Source organism: Phacochoerus africanus, chromosome 15, assembly GCF_016906955.1.
Source record: "Phacochoerus africanus isolate WHEZ1 chromosome 15, ROS_Pafr_v1, whole genome shotgun sequence".
Lineage (NCBI taxonomy): Eukaryota > Metazoa > Chordata > Mammalia > Artiodactyla > Suidae > Phacochoerus > Phacochoerus africanus.
The window spans coordinates 24169824-24191752 of record NC_062558.1 but is presented as its reverse complement, the minus strand read 5'-3'; the positions used below and the strand labels follow the sequence as shown (position 1 = coordinate 24191752).

General features: G+C 52.0%; 1 protein-coding gene across 2 annotated transcripts in view; it reads left to right on the top strand.

Annotated features, from left to right (window-relative positions):
- Window positions 1–21929, top strand: part of ADGRD1 (adhesion G protein-coupled receptor D1) — a 182926-nt gene that overhangs the window by 121248 nt on the left and 39749 nt on the right. For both annotated transcript variants that reach the window (XM_047760612.1, XM_047760613.1), the window contains one exon: window positions 2116–2239. In XM_047760612.1, coding sequence (XP_047616568.1) covers window positions 2116–2239 — 124 coding nt within the window. The remainder of the gene's footprint in view (window positions 1–2115; window positions 2240–21929) is intronic.

The window sequence follows — 21929 nt, the reverse complement described above, 5'->3', positions numbered from 1 at the left end:
AGTTGCTCTTGGCGTAAGCAGTGCACTTTCCACCCTGGGGACCACGCTCCCCTAAGTCCCTACCAGCTAGTTTTCAGGTCACCCTGTAATTGAAATGTGGCACTGATACATTCAATAGACAGAGGTCAGATATAACCTAGCAGCCAGCGTCACTGACTCCCCTCAAGGATTGGGGACAATTAGCCTTAACGGGTGGTATCGTGGGAGGGAGGATGTGCCCATTTTCATTAGGGGGGGTTGTCCTCTTAAACTGAGACGTTTGAGTGGTCCTGACTGTGCTGTCTTATCTCTGCCACCTAAGTGAGCAGAGCACTCATCATGAACCTCCAAAGCCACTGTCCCCGAGTCTCAGCCCTCGGGCTCAGTGCCACCTCCTCCAAATGACCCCTCCTACCTCACCCACAGGGTCCACCCACCCAGAGTTACAGTCACTCCATGTCCTCATAGGCACACTCTGCCTCAGGGATGAAAATAAAAATGCCGCCAGCGAGTGCTTGGTTCATGGACGCCGGCAGGAGTGGAGCAGGACTGTCTTTACCCGTCACCCCTCCGGGACAGCTGCGCTCTCATTTGCTCCACCCACGGCTGACATTGCAGTGACAACTGAATATAAGGCAAAGAGAAACTAGAGCCTTCATACTTCTTCAGCTTTATAAACACTTTTCCTAGGGCCCCTGCCTTTGGCCAGAGGAAAGATCTAACTGTGCTGATAACTCGAAGTTGCAATTTCTGGGAAGAACCATTTGAGCATCTTTTTTAAGGGGGAATTTGAAAGTAGAGACAGAGAAGAAAATTGTAGCTGCCAACGTTCTCACCCTAAGAATGAACCATGGTTAGCATTGGAGCCTATTGGCTTCAAGTCATTTTGTCTTGGTTTATACTTTTAAGACATGATACAAGTAAAATGTCAAAATGTTATTCTTTAAAAAAGTAAAACATCTTTAAAAAGCAAATGTAAGGAAGACTTTTAGGAGTTCCTGTTGTGGCCTAGCAGGTAAAGACCAGACATAGTTTCCATGAGGATGTAGATTCCGTCTCTGGCCTTGCTCAGTGGGTTAAGGATCTGGTGTTGCCACAAGCTGCATTATAGGTCACAGATGTGGCTCAGACCCAGCATTGCTGTGGCCATGGCATAAGCCAGAAGCTGCCCCTCTGATTTGACCTCTAGCCTGAGAACTTCCATATGCTGCAGGGGCCATCCTAAAAAGAAAAAAAAAATTCTGTGGTTATGTTCATAGAAAATATATGATCTTTTTTTGCATTCTACTCTTGCATCATTATTAAACATTGCACTTCGTTTTCGAGTTTTATCCACATGGATACACGTTACTTTGGACAAATGTATATACCCTATCATATTTGCATCTGTCATTCATGTTTTATTTATCCAGGTCTTCAAGGTGGATATTAGGTCAGTTAAAAATGTTCTCTAGGGAGTTCCTGTCATGGCTCAGTGATAATGACCCCGACCAGTATCCATGAGGACGTGGGTTCGATCCCTGGCCTCGCTCAGTGGGTTAAAGATCAGGCATTGCTGTGAGCTGTGGTGTAGGTCACAGATGCAGCTCAGATCCTGTGTTGCTGTGGCTGTGGTGTAGGCCTGCTGTTGTGGCGCCAATTCAACCCCAGCCTGGAAACTTCCATATTCTGTAGGTGATGCCCTAAAAAAAAAAGACCAAAAAAAGGTTCTCTAGGAGTTCCCTTGTGGCTCAGCATGTTAAGGGTCCAGTGTTGTCACTGCCCTGGCTCCAGTTGCTGCTGTGTCTAGGGTTTTATCCCTGGCCTGGGAGTTTCTGCATGCCACAGGCTTGGCAAAAAAAGAGAAATGTTCTCTAGTGTCATCCATCATTTAATAAATACCCCAGACACATCCCTGTTCATATAGCTCAGAATTCTCCAGAAGTGGGTTTGCTGGGTGGCCATATTGGCACTTTTCATTTTTACGGGACCAGGCATTTTCCAAAAGGATCATGCCAGAGTGGTTACATGGTTTTCCTCTCCAGGCCGGAAACCGCTTCCCTAGTCTCATCAGCCTGGTGGGCGAGAACACTTTCTCAGCCCGCTAGGCCCAGGGTAGGCTCTACCCGCTGCTGACTGTTCCTCCTGTGTCCTCAGCTCCGGGGAAGGCATCTGGTCGAACCAGGGCTGTGGTCTCGTGGAAGGGAACCTCAGCTACTCCATCTGCCGCTGCACACACCTCACCAACTTTGCCATCCTCATGCAGGTGGTCCCACTGGAGGTAAGCGCCAGGCAGGGAGACTCCTGGACCGTGAGGAGGTGCCCTCTCTCCATCAGTCTGCCAAGGGAGTTGGGTGGCCTGTCAGTGTCTGTGGGGCAGACAGGAGGCCTCTGCTGATAGGGAAGCTCAGTGGTTAAGGACATCTTGGAGGCTCCACCTCTTGGGCAAAACAAAAACAAAAGAAAAAAAAACCCCTTTGCTCCAGGTTTCCTTGGGCAGCACCCCTGCAGACCGGGGTCCCTTTGGAGCATCCACCTGCAGCCTGGGAGGCAAGGATCTTCTGCCTCCAGTCGCTGGGCTTCAAAACCCTCCCTGTGCTGGGGGTGTCCGGCAGAGTGGGGGGTTTGTAAGCAGTGTGCATGGCTGTCCAGAGAAGGTGTCACCAGTGGTGATGTATGGGGGCATCTGTGACAGGGTGGCCCCACTGCGTCCTCTGAGCACTTCTGCCATGACGCAGGAGAGACACTGTTGCTGAAACTCTGCCTCTGTCCACCAGCACTGCATAGAAACTCAGAGACAGAGTTTGGGGTGAAGGAGAAAAATAGTTTTTATTGCTGTGCCAGGCAGAGGGGGCCACAGTAGGCTAATGCCTTAAAGACTGTGCTCTCCTTTGGGGAAGAACTGCAGGGAGTTTTATCATATAAAAGGAGAAAAACAGGGTTTCAGGTAAGAATCAGGATTGGAGCAAACATGCCTTCTTCTTTCTTTGGGGGGATCTTAGCCCTTGAAGCTGGAGGCGTGAGATCTCCACGGGATCCTGGTGATGGTCTTCTGGGTTATTGCCTGGAATAACAACACTGGCAAAAGGGAATATTGATCAGAGATTAGAACCAACTGGGAAAGTTCCTGAAAAACATCATGTGCTAATAATCTTTCACCCACAGGCAGTCGTGCTCAGGGTGCATCTTCTGTAGTTTATGGGTGATTGCGTTTAGGGTGCAGTCAAGTGAGGGTGAAGCCCAAGGAAGGGCTCCAAACCATTCAATTTTAAAGCATTCATTTATAAAAGAAGCATAAGGAATATCACTTTTCTCTTAGGTGTGTAAGATGCCTGTGTCCTGTGTCTTCCTCGAGAGGGAACCAGGACCCTGCCCCAGGGCTGCTCTATGGTTGCTTGACTGCTCCTCCCTGGTCTCTGCCTCCCCTCCCTTCCCTGATCAGCAACTGTCTGAACCTGCCCCTTGGAGCTCAGGGAAGGTCCTGGAGGCTGAAGGAGGCCCATTTCCTAAGAACAAGAAACGAGGGATACAGAAAAGCTTTTGTGTCCACGAGCCCCGCAGGACCCTGCTTGGTTGCAACACTGGGCTGAGGACTGACCCTGAACCTGTTTCATTCCAGCAATATCATGAGTGAGCCTTGTGATGGGGAACGGGATTTCCATCTACCTTCTGGGCCCTCCTTTCCAAACAGGGGCCAGGAAGTCTACCCTCAGGTTAAGGATGGAAATGGCCCCTTCTGGTTGGGTTTCTTTGCTTCAGAATATTTAATCTTCATCACCTGCAGGCTTCATGGTCAGCCCTAAGGACTAGAGATTCATTTCTTTGGTTGAAGGCAGTCATAGCTTGTCAGAGAAGAAAGAGTGTTCTTTGTAAAAAGGCAGATGCCCTTGGGTGGGATCCTTTGAACTATTATCATTCCCTGATACCTGTGTGCGAATGAGTTCTGTCATGGTCTGTGTACATGGGTTGGAAAAAGAATTTTCCAGATTCAGGACTTCCTGTTGTGGCACAGTGGTTAACGAATCTGACTAGGAATCATGAGGTTGCGGGTTTGATCCCTGGCCTTGCTCAGTGGGTTAAGGATCCGGCATTGCCGTGAGCTGTGGTGTAGGTTGCAGATGCGGCTCGGATCCCACGTTGCTGTGGCTCTGGCGTAGGCCGGTGACTACAGCTCTGATTCTACCCCTAGCCTGGGAACCTCCATGTGCCTCAGGAGTGGCCCTGGAAAAGGCAAAAAGACAAAAAAAAAAAGAATTTTCCAGATTCAAAGCAAAGTGAAGAAAAGACAGGTTTATTGAGGCAAGAGATGCTGCAGTGGGCTGACTTCCTGAACATCAGGGAGCCCTGACCCCAGGCATATGATTGTTTCTGTTTTTGTAGCAGAGAGAAAGGAGAGAGAGGAGAGGTCTTACCCATGCACCTGCTGACCTGCTGACTGGTTGGGGAAGAATGGGGTCTTATGACACAATCGCTGGTTGGTTGGGGAAGGATGGGGTCTTGGATACACTTGCTGGTTCACTGGGGGCATATATTGCCCCTATAGGGGCAGGGTGAGGATGGGCCACATACCTTTCCTAGTAGGGGCAGGAAGGAGTAGGCCAGGTGGCTCAAGGTGGCAGAGGTGGGGGGCATCATTAGGAACATTATAACAATGTAACAAGGGTCTTGTAATTCTTATCTCAGCCAGAGGCTTTTTGAGTTTTATCTCCTTGGAGAAGCCTTGAAGTCCCACAAACTCCTTGGCTTCTAGGCCCCCAAAGGAAACTGAATTTCCCTGGTGGGGGGGCGGGGTCGGTGGCAAGGAGAGCAGGGGAGAAGATGGGGCTTCTCCTAGGATCTCCTGAAGACCCCAGAAAGAAAGCCAGGCAGAGAGAAAAGTTTGGTTTCATCCCTACTGGGTTTTGAATATGGAAAAATTTTTATTTACGACTAAATTTCTGGCTTCCTTAGGAGCTTCACACGTGGTGATGTTGGGCAGGAGTTCTTCCTTGAAATGGTGAGGCTGGGGCTCCCTGAGCAGGCTTCCTGCTCTTCCATCAGTAGAGCTGAGCCCTCCACCCACTGGGTGCACTGGCCGCTTGTCCAAAAGATGCACTGAGCTCCCTGCTCCCGCGTGCCTGAGTAAGGGGATGGAGATGCTCGCACATGCGGAGTCTCCCTTGCTCTTTTGCGCTCTGGCAAATCCGTTTCCTGTAATGGGGGCCCGCCCTCTCGTGGCGCATCCACACCATAGGGTCTGTTTATGATCCGACTCCTTTCTCCTGGGTTTTGTAGTCCAAGGGCTGCATGTATTGGGCGTCGGTAAATATTCAATGAGCCCATGATTGCATCGATTTTGTTTTGGTGTGATTCCTCTGGCCACCAAGATTGCAACAGGTGTTTACCTAAGGATTGATCCCTCATCCACCATTATTCATCAAATACCTGCCAGGCACCTAAGCTCTGCCAGGCTGGGAGGTTCATTTGTAAACAAGAAAAACGGTGTGTGCCTCTTTTGGAGTAGTTAATATTCTAGTGGGAAAGACAGGTAATAAACAAATTAGCAAATAGATAGGTAATTGCAAATGGCAAGAAGTGTAGAAAGAACGTTGGAGAGAGGGAGGGAGGCGGCAGGTGGGGAGGGAGGAGGACACCTTTGGAGAGTGCAGTGGGGAGTGGTGTCACTGACGAAGTGACTGAAATTATTGGGGCAAGTTCATGTGCCTGTCTGTTGCACAGTGAGGCCAAACAAACAGAAACGTGGCATTTGGAGCAGACAAGGGTTTATTGCAGGCCATGCAAGGACACAGACAGGTGGCTCATGTTCCCCAGAAATCCCGAACTCACCAAACCCAAAACTGTAAAGGATTTTTTGAAGTCAGGTGAGGCGGGAGGAGGGTGGCAGGGTAAGTGATCAGCTTGTGCACAGTTCTCTGATTGGCTGATGGTGAGGTCCCAGGGGTTATCATCATCAATCCTTAGGCTCCAGGAGGCCTGGGAGCTCCATACTTGGGGGTCATCAAGCAGTTTAAGCCTTTCATTTGGTTGGGGGGCGGATTTTCACATTTGTCAAACAACTCAGGAAGTGCATATCAGATGCTGTTATCTAGGTACTTCAGAGAGGAGCTGCAGCAGAGGAGATGGGATAAAGGCCTGCCCCCCCCACCCCCACCAACCCCGCAAGACCCTTTAGGATCCTATCTGGTTATAGAATGTCCAGCAGAAGCTCATCTCTAGAAGGTCTGGGAGAAGAATATTCCAAGCTAGGAAACAGCAAGTGACAAGGACAGGAGGCAGGGATGGATGGGGCTGGAGTACCATGGATGGGGGGCCGTGAGCATGGGCATCTTTCCCTCTGCAAAGTGCACCATGGATTTTATAAACAGACTACAAATTACTCATGGAGAGCCCAGAGAGGAGTTCCCCGCTATCCCTAAGAGGACGTGGAGGCCTGGCATCCGCCCCCCACCTCAACACTGTCCATCTGGACAAATGACCCCTTTGCTTGTGGAGAAGCTTCAAGTGAGAGTGAGGTGGGCAGACTTCTCAGCAGCCCCATCAGTAGGAGTCATCTAGAGTCGCCTGGGTGATGCCTGGGAACCATGACGACACAGGAAATGAAGCCAGGCACTGATGCATCAGGGTCCTCAGGCTGTGAGCTTTTAAGAGCTTTAGAACGGGTGGGTCTGTTCTCAGGTGTCTGTGCAGTAAGAACGCTGACCCCCAACCTTTGGATGTACGTCCCCAGAACTTGTCCCTTTGGAGAAAGAATTCAGCAAAGAGACTGAGGGTAGTGAGGCAATTAAGTAGAGAAGAGAGAGGAGATAGACATGGAGAAGGCCTGGGCAGGCTCTGGTTGGTGGGGGAAGAGGGAGAGAGACAGAGACAGAGAGAAAGGGGAAGAGCAGGAGAGAGTGACGCAGGCTTGGGAGGTGGTTTAAGTCATTTGTATGGGGGCCGTCCTTCCGGCTTCCTCTGGCCAGTCACCTTGTCTCGTCTGGCCTTGGCCTGCATCAGGACCCTCCCCTGTGTGCATCTTTTAGCCAGGATGGATTCTAGGGCAAGGGTCTCTGGGAAGTCGACAGACCATATTATGGTCTAGTTGCCCCCTCCCTTCTCTGACCCCCGAGGAATCTTTCTGCACATATGTGATTCCATGTGTTCTTCAAGAATGAAAAAGAGAGGGTCTCTCTCTTTTACACAAGCGGGACACAGCTCCTTGCTGCTCCTGCCAGAATCTTTGTCTGGAAGCATCGGACCGCAGGGGACAGGTTCCAGTTGCTCAGCCTAGGACCCATCTACCTCCTGCCTCAGTTCTACCCTAGACTTGAGGGGTGGGTGGTCATCTGTCCACCCAGCACCCTTAGGGGTAGGTCTCTGTCCAGGCAGGTGTGACTCCCCCAAAGTGTCCAGTGGGAGTGTTTTCTTGAAGGTGTGACGTCTGGGGAGGCTGTCAAGTAACTGGCACCCCTCCCTTTAAGTTTCCATCCCTCCCATGTGCTCGGTCAGAACCTGCTTTTCTTGATGTCTGGCGGCTCTTTTATTTTAAATTGGGGTGCACACTCGGCTGTGAGCCCTGGGCAGCCGGGAGATCAGGGCGGCAGGCTGCCGCTGGTGGTTTAAAGAAAAATGAAGCAAGGTGGACAACACGCCAGAGTGCGCTGAAGTGGGGCAGTAAGGCCCTGTTCGTGAGGGCCTCTTCTATGAGTTACCCTGACACACGGGACGTTGGTTCCACAGGTCCATCTGCCCGGTTCTTCCTCCGCCACCCTTGCTCATCCTGGTCCACTGGCCTGACATCACCTGCATCTCCTAGCACATCAGGCCCAGGAAGGCAAGGAGCACGGCCTCAGGCCTCCACCTCTGTCCCCCGTCTGGGCCTCCTTGTCCTCCCTCCTGCTGGGGCCTGGCTTAATGTGGCCCACTCAGTGCCTCTCTGGTGTCTGGGGGGAGGGGGGCACAGAGGCCTGCCACTCTGATCTCGGAAAGACAACAGTGGGTGAGGGCTTGGAGTGGGATCTTAATTCTCTGCTCAGGAATTTAACCAGGGCAGCCAGGGCGACAACTAGGAATCTTAGTCACTAGACCAGCTAGAGGCTAGAAGCAGAATTGCCCTGATTCTTCTTTGAAAACAAGAATGTTTCAGGGAGGCAAAGACTAAAAGCAGGTTCAGAGTTTATTGTTAGAGTCGCAGTACAACAGGTGGGAGAGCACGCAGAGAAGGAGTCTGTTTATCTAAGGTAGAAGCAAGGCAGTAATACACACCCAAAGGAGGAGTGAGGGTGTGGGCGTCCCCCCGAATGAGGAGCAAGCTGGAGAGGTGATTTAAACCACTTATATAGAATAGCTCTTCCGGGTCTTTGTCTTCCTTTGGCCAATTATCTTGTTTTATTTCTCACATCTGACCAGACCCAACATCCTCCCTGATATGTGTGTGCCTCTTTGGGCCAAGATGGATTCCAGAGCAAAGGGTTCTGGGATGGTTAACAGGACTTATGGCCTGGCGCCCCTTCCCTTTTTGACCCCGGGAACCTTTCTGTGCATGTGGCGTTGGGGAGCTCTCTTTGACCCCAGGAATGACAGGTGTGGTCATCTTAGCTTTCTACTCCAGCAGAGCTCAGCTCCTGCCATTGACTTTCTCCTTGAGGTGTCAGAGAGAAGCAAGGCCCAGTTTACTCAGCCTGACAAGTCCCAGCCGTTCTCAGCCCAGGACCCCATCTTTAGCCCCCGACCTCACCTTTAGTCCCCTAAAGAGGCTCTAGGCTGCCTCCACGCAGAACATATGTCAGTAGGGCCGGGAGAGTCTGAATGGTTCTACAGCCAAGCCTCCTTCTTGATGAGTGGAGGAAACAAGGCCCAGAGAGCAAGGTGGCCTGGCCCATGGTCACTCATCCATTTGTTAGCATATTCGAGAATTTCTGGTAATGGAATTGTAGGCATTACTCTGGAAAGACCACAGCGTTGATGATCTTGAGTGGGACGGAGACAGCACATGAAGGCGAACATTCTAGGGTCAGTTGAGAAGACAGAGGTGGGGCCTCCCTGATTCGGGGGTGATGGGTAGAGACCCCAGAGGGGTGAGGTGGGGAGCCATGTGGACACAGATGGGAGGAACCACAGGCCGGGGGGCAGTGAGTGTGGACACCTGAACAGGAGCAGCAAGGAAGCTGGGGTGGCTCCCAGGAAAGGCGGAGTCGGGGATGTTGGGGACAGAGAGGCAGCAGAGGTGACAGAGGTGGGGGGCCATCAGGAGGATTGGGGACGGGGTGAACTGAGAACCTTCTCCCTGCTGATGGGGTAGCCACTACAGACACAGACCCGATGCTGCCCCCGCTTTGATTGAGAAAAGCCAGAGCTTGGTTTTGTGCAAAATCTGATTTTTAGACATGCCATTGGTTATCTTTCCTCAGCTCTGTGGGAGAGCTCTGTCCCTGGCCAGTTCGATGCCCACAGGCCAACAGCCCAGACCTTATGCACTCAGGAACCACTGAGTCTTATGCAAATGCTGACTGGGGTTCTGCAGGCCCGGGTGGTGTCCAGCCTGGCCCCGGACCACTCCCTGAATAGGCTCTAGACGCGGGCACCTGGTTGTAAAAAGGCAGATCAAGCTTCTGTTCATGTCCCATGAAAATGGCCAGGCTGATTGTTCCAGATGTGAAGGGTGAGTTAGGGTTAATCTGATTCCAAACGTGTGCTATGTAGCACGTGGAGACATGACCTTGACTGGGGCTCGGGAGGGAGGACCAGAGGAGTTCCAGGGAGAAAGGGAACAATGTGGTTCACAATAAGCCATTGGCAGACTGAGAGCCAGCCTGAATGGGATTTTGCCTGTGGGCGTGGCCTTCATGCCCATGGGCGTGGCCTTCATGCCTGTGGGTTTTGCTTCCAGGATGCTCCTCCCACAAGGGCAGCTCCTGAGGGGGTACTGAGGGTCACCAAGCAGACCGCCTGCTAGTGACAACACAGGAAGACATCTTTTTTCGGGGTGCCTTCCCTCCTTCAGGCCCCACCACGTGTGCCTGCAGAGGGGCTGTGACCATCTCCATCACAGATAAGGGTATAGGGGACTTCCCCAGGTCCCTCATGGTGCAGAGTTCAGGCTGGTGGCCGTGCCCCTGGAGGGTCTGAAAGCGGAGCTTCCTCCTCTGGACCTTTACACCTGGAGAACTCAATGCAATTTACCCTGTGACGTGGGTGGCTTTGCCGACCAGTGGGAGTGTGCAGAGGGGCGAAGGGCTCAGCGGGAAGCTGTGTTGGTGGGTGTCAGTGGGAGAGGGGGAGGGAAGCAGCTTGGTCCAGGAAGCTTTAAAAAAAAAAAAAAAACACAGAGTCACAGAGCATCTGTGATTACAGATCTGTCACCATTCAGTGGCAACACCAGATTTAGACTGTCTGTGGGTGTCTTTGTGGAAGCAAATCGCATCTACTCATTGCCAGGAAAGGTTGATTTGAAAGTGGTTTAAAATGATCCATGCTAAAAATGAACCTTTTCATGAATGTTAGAAATAATAAGGTGGCACCTATCACAAGTTGATGCCAAATTCATGGGCATTTGGAGCATTAGCAACAGCAGGAATGCCTTGCCTACCCTGATGCAGAGCCCACCTCTCCCAGAGCTCTGCATCCCAACCATGGTCTCTGGGTCTTTCCTCCAAGCTTACATGTGCATAGCAGACCTTCTCTCTGCCTGTCTCTCCTGCCTCCTCTCCAGCCCAGCTTTCTACTTGGTGATCTGCCCCTGGAGACCCTTCCTCTCCAAATGAGCAGGGGAGCCCTCCATGGAAATCCCGTATCACACAGCGTTTCACCTGTGCGGTACCTTGGGCAGCTGGGCTGGGATCCAGAGGGGAGATGGTCCAGGCGCCAGGACAAGGCCCACCTGGGCTGTTTCTGGCCCTGCTGGGTCTTCTCTGTTTGAGTGTGACATGGGGTCCCAGCCCTGTCCACTGCCCCTTCCATCAGCAGTGATGGGCAGCCAACCACAATACCCAGGGGCCGGGGGCAGGGCGGTGCTGGGTCAGCGGGTAGGTGTCCCTCAAGTAGATGGGGCTGCACTGGCCTTCGTGCTCCTGCCAAGGCAAGTAGGAAACAGGCCTGGATGCCCCCCTCCTCGTCCCTAATTCCTCCCTCCTTACAAAATGCTGATCAAGGAGAATCTTGTCCAGGAGACACAGTAGGGACCCTGAGCAGCTGGTCCCAAGACCCCCTTAATCCAGAGCATCTGGTCCCCCAACTGTGGCTGGCAGCTGGTTTTGGTTATCTTTTTTTTTTTTTTTTTTTTCAGTTTTGGATGCCTTGAGGCATATGGAGCTTCCAGGCCAGGGATCAGATCCAAGCCACGTCATGGCCTAAGTTGCAGCAGCGGCAATGCCGGATCCTTCACCCACTGTGCTGGGCTGGGGCTCAAACCCATGTCCCAAGACACTGCTGATCCTGTTGTGCCACAGTGGGATCTCCCAGCCTTGGTTGTCTTTACCTAACCCGGCCTTACATCTTTCTTTTACTAAAAATATTTTAGTTAATGTTTAGCTCATCCATAGTGTGTTTAAAAGCATCATGCTGTTATAAAGGCAATGGAGTATGAAGTCAGCCCTTCCCCCACCACGTCCCAGTCTCCCAATTCCACAGCTCTGGGAAGACCACAGCTGTCACCAGAGTCTCACGACTCCTCTTCCAGTGTGGAGGGCGTGCCCTCTCGAGCCAGGACTGTCACTGCAGGTGGGGCCCTATGCCGTCTCCCTGCCCCTTGCCCCCCACCATCTGCTCGGTGTGTGCCCACGCCTCCGCCTCATCCTTATCACGCCTGGTTCATGGCACGATTCAGAGCCCAGCTCTGAGGGCGTTTGTCCAGTCACCTGCTGATGGCGCCAAGCTTGGTCAGTCTTCAGCTTTTTCCAGCAGTTTGGTCTCATGTCATACTTGTCCAGAAGAAACTCCTGGCAGGTGAATCCTTAGGCAGAAGGCACAGGTATTTAAATTTGGAAAGACGCCGCCATATTGCTCTGGGGATCCTGTACCAGTGTATCTTTCTCAACAGTGGACAAGAATGGGTGACTTTGGAGTTCCCATTGTGGCACAGCAGAAACGAATCCGACTAGGAACCATGAAGTTTCACGTTCGATCCCTGAGCTCGCTCAGTGGGTTAAGGATCTGGCGTTGCCCTCAGCTGTGGTGTAGGTCACAGATGCAGCTTGGATGCTGCGTTGCTGTGGCTGTGGTGTAGGCTGGCAGCTGTGGCTCTGATTTGACCCCTAGCCTGGGAACCTCCACATGCTGTGAGTGCGGCCCTAAAAAGCAAAAAGAAAAAAAAAGAAAAAAAAGAAAAGAAAAGAATGGGTGACTTTATTTTAGACAAGAATTACAAGAGCATGGCTCCATTGCTTGGGGCTTCTGGCTTCCGATGTAAGTGCATCTCACATGAGAGGGAGGAGCCCTTGCCTGGATTCCATAGATCTGGGTCCAAGTCCATCGCTAGGGGTGCCAGCTGGGTACCTCCCTCCAACCCACTTTCCACATCTTTAAAATTAGCAAACCCCAATCCAGTAAGAATCCCAAGAAATTAATTTGCTTGCTATTGGATAAAATTATTTTAAAGTTAATTTGGAAGTTCCCATTGTTGCCTAGCAGGTTAAGGACCTGATGTCTCTGTAAGGATGAGGGTTCATTCAATCCCTAGCTTCACTCAGTGGATTGAGGGTCTGGCGTTGTCATAGGTGGTGGTGTAGCTAGCAGGTGTAGCTTGGATCCTGCATTGCTGTGACTGTGGTTGTGGTTGTGACTGTGACTGTGACTGTGACATAGGCCGGCAGCTGCAGCTTTGACTCAACCCCTAGCCTGGGAATTTCCATATGCTGCAGGTGCTGCCCTCCCTCCAAAGAAACAATATGCAATTATTAAAGAATGGATTATAATTATGCCAAGTGATTTGGAGGGATTTTCAAGGTATTGTTATGTGAAAAGGGCAAGATGCAGAGTAGAATGTGTAACTGTCTCACTTTTAGGAGATGGTGTCAGATTGCTCTGTGTGTGTGCACACGTGAAGTTATGTCTCAGTTGTGATAAGAAGAAAGGTGTGGAAGGTGCATTCTAGGCTGTTAGCAGGGTCAGAGGCTGTGTGGGTCCACTAGGGGCAGAAGCTGGGGGCGGGTCTAGTAAGAGTTGGGAGCGATCAGATGGAACCCCTGGCCTGTGATACTTTCCCATTGATGCGTTTGTGTGGACCTAAAATGACTGAATAATACAGTTCACAGCTTGGAGAGGTCTGAGAGCACACGGCTCACGGCTCCTTCTTACTCCCAATGCCTTTAGCCTGGCATAAAGCAGGGGTGGTGTGAACAAGTGTGTGAATGAGTGAGTTAGTTCCACAGGGTGGAGGAGCTTAGGGAATTAGGGAAGTGTTCTCCCTGGACGACGGAGTGCCCAGTGCATGCTGATTTGGTCCGTAACCCCGACTCCCAGGCACAAGGGTTGCAGGTGCATAAGCGCAGATAGGGAGTTGCCATTGTGGCTCAGTGGGTTAAGAACCTGACTAGTATCCATGAGGATGTGGGTTCAATCCCTGGCTTTGCTCAGTGGGTTAAAAGATTGGGCGTTGCTGCCAGCTGCTGTGTAGGTTGCAGAGGCGGCTGGGATCTGGTGTTGCTGTGGGTATAGTGTAGGCCGGCAGCTGCGACTCCAATTCGTGGACCCCTAGCCTGGGACTTCCATATGCTGCGGGTGCGGCCCTTAAAAAAAAAAAAAAAAAAAAAAAAGCAAGTGCAGGTAGGCAGGTTCTAGAACTTTGGGCATCTCTAAAGATGACCAGCAGGGGGCGCCAAGGACCAAGGAACAGAGGCTCCCACTGTGGCGGATGCTGTGGTGGGCTGATCCAGGCAGGATCTGGAGAAGAGGGCTGGAGGGTAGCACCCTGGCTTTCTTGCTGAAGCAATGGTAGCCGCCGTGGCTGACTTATGAATGCAATTTACGGGAAGGGAAGTCAGAACAGTCAGGATTTGGAGGAAATGAGAACTGGAGGGCTCTGGGTGCAGGGCTAAAGCATGGAAGCCTCAGGGATAACTCACTCCTGCCTGTGTCTGGGACCCCCACCTAAGGTTCGTGCTCTGGGGGCACAGTTTAGTCTAATGTGGGAAAAGTGAGCGTGGTGACCAACAGCCCCACCGAGGCTGCACCTGGTGGGGAAGGGTGATGCCCAGGTGGTAGTGGACATGACCCCAAGCTGGCAGGGGCACCCGAAGCCCACACAGCACAGCCAGGACTTCTTCCAGGGGGCATCCCCCTCTCCCTCATGGGCTCCTTGAGAGCAGCCTGCGACTCCAATTCGTGGACCCCTAGCCTGGGACTTCCAGATGCATGAGCATCTGCCCAGGGGAGGGCTGGAGTACTGTGCCAGGACAGACACACCTGGGAAAGCTGATCGCCAGGAACCTCCTTGCCTCCCCATCAGCCAAGGAGCCTGGGGCCAGGGGCCCAGCAGCCATGGGGAAGGAGTAGTTCCATAAGACAGAGTCACAGCCTGTGGTCTGCAGGCCAACTTTGGCCGGTGGACATGTTTCATTTAGCCCATTTGTCAATATTTCAAAATTTGGAAATATTATCTAAAATTTTGGATTTATGGTTTTATGGGGAAAAAAAAAAGAGGAAGAAGAAGAAGATATGCCCACACAGAGCTTTCACTCCTAACCAGGTAGTCCTGCCCCCTGCATGCGGGGGTGTGCACTGCAGTTTAGCCACAGTCACCACCACTCCCTATAGCCTCCCTCACACTAAGGGCCATTCATCATCATGTTCATATGGTTGGTCCGCTTTTAGGAAGACAGTAAAATGTATCTTGTTCTTTTCTAGGGTAGGAAAATGACATATTCACAAAGAGGAACTTTTGGAAAAGAAAAGAAAGATAGAGATATTTCTTTTTAGAAGAATAGTCTCTTTTGTTTATAACGTATGCAAGTTCCCAGCTGGCCTCATGAATTTCTATGAGATGCCTCTCTGGAGGCACTGGAGTTTGTGGTCTCTGACTCAGAGGAATCCATGTCCTCAAGCAAACTCTAGGCTTTTCTGGGTATTTCTAATCTAGTCCCTGGTGGGGAAGGAAGGGCACGGCTGGGGCATACCATGCCTCCCTGAGGCTAGAGCTACCATGGGAAAGCCCTTCTTCACAGGACTCCCTCCCCCATCTTTCAGGGCCCATGTCCACTCTGGGCAGATGGTTATAGGACCCTCTGAGCGGCCTGAAGCCATGCACCCAAGCTCCAGCTTCGGGGTGGGAGTGGGGCATGCAGGACAGGTGGAGCCTAATTACAAGGTGGCTCTGGGGCTGGTGAAGTGCCCCCTCTCTGGGCTGTATTTATGGTCCCGTTGGGTATATCATGGATGGGCCGGACCAGCATTTAATTGGTGCTGGAAGATTATACAGTGTACCATGGGAGACCAGATTTCTTCCTCTAGGGTCTCCATGTATGTGTCACTTACTCAAGCAGTGAGCACTTCCTATATTTGGCTCTGTCCCTGTCACTGACTGTGGTCAACAGTAACTCCATTCTGCCTCCCAGTCAGCCAGACACTCGGCCCCTCCCCCAGCACAGTGCATGGGCTTGGCTTTCCCATCTGGGAACCCCTTCCTCGTGGAGATGTGGAGGGGGTGGTGTCAGATGCCTCCCAGCCCTGAATACTGAGCTCCGAGCACCCAGCCACCTGCTAGTTCACCTGCCAAGCCCTCCAGGCTGCAGAACGGTCACTTCCCCTTCTCACTCTGCCACCCTCCACAGGTGCCTCCGAGATGAGGCCAGGCTGACTCCTTCAGGCTATGTTTGTTGTAAAGATGCTCCACACACATGGGAAACTGTGACAACACAGAAGGCAGAGGTGAACATGCTGGCCCCACCCCGTCTCCCATCTCCCATCTCCCAGCCCCCTGCCCAGAGCAGGGGTTTCTTCTGTCACCTCAGAGACAGTCTGTGTCACCTTCTGTTCTGTAAACAAAAGGCAGCCTAGTGTAAAGACCGTTCTGTGCTTTTAAAAGACATATTGGAGTTCCTGTAGTGGCGCAGTGGTTAATGAATCCGACTAGGAACCATGAGGTTGCGGGTTCGGTCCCTGCCCTTGCTCAGTGGGTTAACGATCCGGCATTGCTGTGAGCTGTGGTGTAGGTTGCAGACGCGGCTCGGATCCCCGCGTTGCTGTGGCTCTGGCGTAGGCCAGTGGCTACGGCTCCGATTAGACCCCTAGCCTGGGAACCTCCATATGCCGCGGGAGTGGCCCAAAGAAATAGCAAAAAAAAAGACATATTGATTCGTCTTAGTGACCGGTCTACCTCTGTCTGTGCAGATCAGCCACATTCATTTGAACCACTGCGTCCCTCTCCCCCTGCGAATTCTCCAAGCCTCTGGGTGTGGATCAGCATTAGGTGATGACAGTCTTTGGCCACTTCGAACAACATATATCTGTGCGCGGACACCCTTCCCTTCACTATGTGTACGTCTGTAGGACAAATCACCACAGTGGGCTTGCTGGGTCAAGCAGTGAAGGGTTTTAAATTCCCACAGATGCTTGGAGCTACCATTTATTGGGGGTGGGGGGTGGGGGGGCTTGCTCTGGCCCTAGCTCCATGCAAAGTGTCGAGGCAGCTAGTGTGTTTGCCAGTGTCAACCCATTGTCCACCTGCCTCCTCCAACAGAGACTGTCTACTTTGCAATCTCAGTGTTGTTACCCTCCCCTAACCCCACATATAAAGTCAGAGGCCACACAGCTTCCAGTTAGTGTCTTGGGGGCTGTCAGCCTCAGGGACAGGGCCATTGGCTCCTGGGGCTGGGCGCAGGAAGGACCCCTCCCCGCCCCCCACCACTGGGCTTGGCATTGTGGGGCAGAGAACCCTGCTGGCTGGCTTCCCAGCTCCCTGCCACTTGGGGCTCTGGCAGGAGATATGGGGTGAGGGCAGAGGTGAGGTGCCCCCCTCTCCCAAGAGCTGGGGGCAGCTTTCCTGGCAGTGGCCTTATCTCTGAAGCCTCCAACTCTGGATGGGCCGCTCCTCCAGGCAGGGACCCTGGCTTTCCCCTGGTGACTGTGGGCTGAATTAATCCCTCGGTTGCACCACCATCTCTGGGGCCCCTCTCTTCCCCTCTCTGGTTTGTGAACACTTCCTGGAATTAAAGTTCCCACTCCCTGAGAGGCCAGAGTGGTTACTGTTTTCCCATCTAGCCCCAGACTGAACCACAAGCTGAGTTGAGTGGCTGAGGGGAGCTGGATGATGAGACATGCCCAGGAGTCTGGATGGGGTAACAAGGGGGTGAAATAGCTCAGTCCTTGCCCCTGCTGACTCCTTTAATGAAGTAACTACCCTGAGGGGGTCGGGGCAAGTCATTTTTTTTTCCTTTGGCCACACCTGCAGCAGGTGGAAGTTCCCAGGCCAGGGTTCCAACCCACACCACAGCAGTGACCCGAGCCACTGCAGTGGCAATGCCAGATCTTTAACCTGCTGAGCCACCAGGGAACTCCAGGCAAGTCTTTCTTTTTTTTCTTTTTTGGCTGCCCTGCAGCCTATGGAGTTTCCAGGCCAGGAATCAGACGTGAGCCACAGCTATGACCTAAGCTGCAGCTGTGGCAATGCCAGATCCTTAACCCACTGCACTGGGCAGGGGATCGAACCTTCATCCTAGTGTTCCCAAGATGTCAACGATCCCATTGCACCACAGCAGGAACTTGCAGGCCCGTCGTTTTAAAGACATTGGAGCCAAGCCTTCATGTATCCGCTGGGAGAAATCCTCCACGGTGCATCAGCACCAATACATGGCTTCGGGTGCCCAAGCAGGCCACCACATTGCCACCCGAGCAGCCAAGAAGCTTGTCTCTGCCTGTCCTCAGGGCTGTGGTCTCATTTCCAGTCCGGGAACGTGAAATGTGCCCACAGCCTGGACTCGGTGCAGAGGGTGTGGCTGGCAAAACCCACAGCTGCTTAAGCCCGGGGACTGTGGCCAAAGCCGGAGCTGCCCAGGGAGCCACGTGCGCCTCCTGTCCAGGGTCAGAGCACCACCCAGGGGAGCGCAGCCTCCCCCAGAGCCTGGATCCCAGCAGAAGGGAGCCCAGTAGGCAGGGCAGAGCTGGGGGTGGCAGAGGAGGCAGCTGAAACCGAACACGGCGTCCAGGAGCAGTGAGGCACTGAGAGTGTCCACATCCGGGCTGACCCAGGAGCAAGCTGCATGTCCAGTGTGCTCTCCATGTGTCCCCACTTGTCCTTCACTCCGCTCAGCCCAGGTTCCCTTGCCAACTGGCTTCCAGCCAATGAGAGACGGGCACTGATGGGACGAACCTCTGGTCCCTGCTGCGCGATGCTCTGGCTCTGCTTGGTTTCCCTCCGTGGTCCCTGCTCCCCCTGCATCGCCCTCCCCGCTGACCCCAGCTCGCCAGGGCGCCTTGAGTGTTTTCCGCTCTGCCAGGGGCCCAGGCTCTGCTCACATCATCCCCTCCCACTCTCCTTCCCTCCCGACAAGGGGAGGGCTCTTGCCATGACTCTTCTCTGGGGAGCCTCCCCATTGTCTCCTATGGCAGTGGTGCCCATACTTTGTGGCCACCATCCTACACTCAGTCCCCTCTGTTGGCTCCCTGTGAGGGCCTTTCTTCCCCGCGGGGCCCCTCCTGACAGAGCCACTAAGGTGGTGAGGCAGAGGTGAAGACAGGGCAGATCATGCAGGGCCTTGGCGGCCCCGGGAGGGAATGTGGATTTCATTACAGGCTTGAGGTTCCCCAGGAGGAAGATGGGTGAGCTGGGAGCCACATCTGCTGAGTGCTGACTTGGCTGAAATGGGGTGCTCCCAGAAGGTCCATGGAGTGGAGGGGGTTAAGGCAGAGGCTCTGGAATCCCTGGGGAGAAAGAAGGATGACCTATGGCTATGTGATAGCAGAGGAACCAACAGAACATGGTGGCAGATGGGCTCTGAGGGGAGAGGAAGGGCCCATAACAGCTCTCAGATCAGGGCCCCCAACTCACACCCTACCCCCCAGGTCACCTCTACGACAGCCCCTGTTTGTTTCCATCACAGCGCGGAAACTCGCTCATGTATTGATCTGTTTATGTTTTTGCTAGTGATCTGCTTTCCCCGCTGCAGTGTAAGCCCCATGCTTAGCATACAGTGGGTGCTTAATACATGCTGGAAGCCCAGGCTGTCCAGGGTCCGTCCATTGCTGCCTCGCCAGCTGTGCAGTGTCAGGCTGTCGTGTTTCCTCATCTGTACGTGAGAACCAGGATGTCCATGCGCAGGTTGCATACAACAGGCGCTCAATAAAGGCAGTGACATTCCTCCCATCTTCTGTGAATGCTCCACTCTCCTAGATAGGTGTTCTGATCTTTGGTTCTTCTAGAGTTTTCTGGTCCTCTGTCAGACTCTGGGGATTCTGACTTGAGCAAAAACAATAACTTTTATTTTATTTTATCTTATTACGCTTATTTTATTTATTTTTCTTTCCAGTTTTATTGAAATATAATTGACATACAGCCCTGTCTAAGTTTAAGGCATAAAGCATAATGATCTGACTCACATTCATCATGAAATGATGATCATAATAAGTTTTATGAACATCCATCATCTCATATCGATCCAAAATCAAAGAAATAGAAAAAAAAATTTGTGTGTGATGGGAACTCTTAGAATTTACTCTTCTTCTTCTTCTTCTTTTTTTTTTTTTTTTTTGCTTTTTAGGGCTGTACCCGTGGCATATGGAAGTTCCCAGGCTAAGGGTGAAATCAGAGCTGTAGCTGCCAGCCTAGCCACAGACACAGCAACATGGGTGTCAAGCCGTGTCTGTGACCTACACCACAGCTCGCGGCAATGCCAGATCCTTAACCCACTGAGCGAGGCCGGGGGATTGACCCTGCAACCTCATGGATACTAGTCAGATGTGTTTCCGCTGCACTACAGCAGGAACTCCCAGATCAAATCTCTTAGCGACTTTCATATCGAACGTATGTTACTACGTGAAGTTAATTATATTTATCACATTGTACATGGCGCCCTTATTAGGACTTCTTTATCTTGTAACTGAAAGGTTGTACCTTTTGACCACGTTCCTCCAGTTCTCCCTTCCCTCACCCCCTGCCTCTGGTAACCACAAATCCGATCTCTTTTTCTTTGAGTTTACTCATATGTTTGTTTTGGAAGTGTCACCGACCTACAGCGCTATGCTAGCTCCCGTTTCACAACGCAGTGATTTGTTCCTATACATTTCAAGATAGTCCTCACAAGAAGTCTAGTGATGATGTGTCACCACAAAGATATTACTTAGTTCTTGACCGCATTGCCCACACTATGCATTTCAGACCCCGCCTCATTTATTTTGCAGCTGGAAGGCTGTACCTTTTAATCTCCCTCACCTCCTCCTTGCCCCTCCCCGCTGACACTGTAACCGCTGGTTGGTTCTCTGTACCAAAGACTCTTGTCTCCACGTTCCTCCCCCTCTAGAGCTCCAGCTGCTTCCAGTGTATGGGGGAGTGTGGCGGGGGGTGCTTTCCTGTCCTCTCTGTCAGCTTCTGGCCACCAGTCGGGGTCTCTGTGAGGATGCCCACCCCCACCTCCCATCCACTTCCTGAAAAGCACAGACTGTTTGCAGGTTACAGTTGGGCCCCATTTAACACAGGGTGCAAGGTCACTTAATACCCTGACCAACCCTGACTAACGCAGGCTGAGCATGTGTTAAAGTTCGGAAGCCCTTCTATAAAAAGGGAGGGAAGTAAATCCTTTGGACAAGCTGAGTCTCTCAGATTGTCCCCCGCCCCATCCTAGTACACACCCCATTCTGCTCTGTGGATTGGACAGCTGTTTTAAACCAGAAAGGTTTGGAGACCCTGACTGCTGCAGGCAGCTTCCTCCTGGCCCCTCCTGGGTCAGCCTGCACAGAATGGGGTACCAGGTGACCTGCACAAACCATGGATACTCCAGTTTATGGGAGATCCTAGGGGTTTTCAGAGGTCCTCTTGATCACCTCTCATTTTCTTTTTTAAAACATTTTTAAAATTATAGTTGATTTACACTGTTCTGTCAACTTCCACTGTACAGCAGAGTGACCCAGTTATGCCTACATATCTACATTCCCTTTCTCACATTATCCTCCATCATGTTCCATCACAAGTGATACCTCTCATTTTCACCTTACAGGCTCATTTTACTATTCAAGTGCCATAGAAAACGCGACCTGCCAATATAGCTTGCCTTATGTCCTGTCTAAGCATTTCAAGCCTGCCTGGCCAGGATGTTCACTCTGCTCAAGAGAGGGGCCAAATGTCATGCTTTTCAGTGTTCCCTGTTGTGCCTGGCATGAGGCTGGCATTGGTTGGCCTTGGTAAAAGTTGTGATGAAGAGTTGATTGCTGGTGGTTTGATCGATAGTAGGGTTGGTTACTGGTAGAGTTGGTTGGTAGTGGGTTTGGTTGATGGTAAGGTTGGTTACTAGTTAAATTGGTTGATTGATGGTGGGGTTGATTGACGATGGGGTTAGTCAATGGTGGGGTTGGAGGGCATATGGTACAGGATTGGTACAGAAAGAAGTCTAAGCCTAGGGCTGGAGCCGCATTTATCGGAAGCTCTAGACAGAGAGGGTGTGTAGAAGATCGGTAAAGACTTCAGTGGGTGTGGCTGACCAGGTACAGCCCTCCCACCTGGAAGCGTCTCCCTTATGCAGTGACCTCTCACAGGAGCCCACTGGAACCTCACTACAGATCTGCGAACGGAGGAGGTAAAGTCTTACTATCTCTCTAAGAGGTGTATAAACAGTGATGTGGATTCAACACATTTGTTATGGTGACTCAGTCGGGGAGTCAGGGAGCCGACTCCAGGGCTCTCTCTACCCTGGAGCCTTCAGCAAATACCTCAGGGAAACCATCATTCTCAGCAGGACCCTACTTTCTCCGAGCTGTGGGTGATGAGACAGTGGAAGGTCTGCCCACGTGATCTCTGTCCTAAAGAGCGCACTGTGTCCCTGGGAGAAAGAAGACGCCTCCCCGAAACGTCA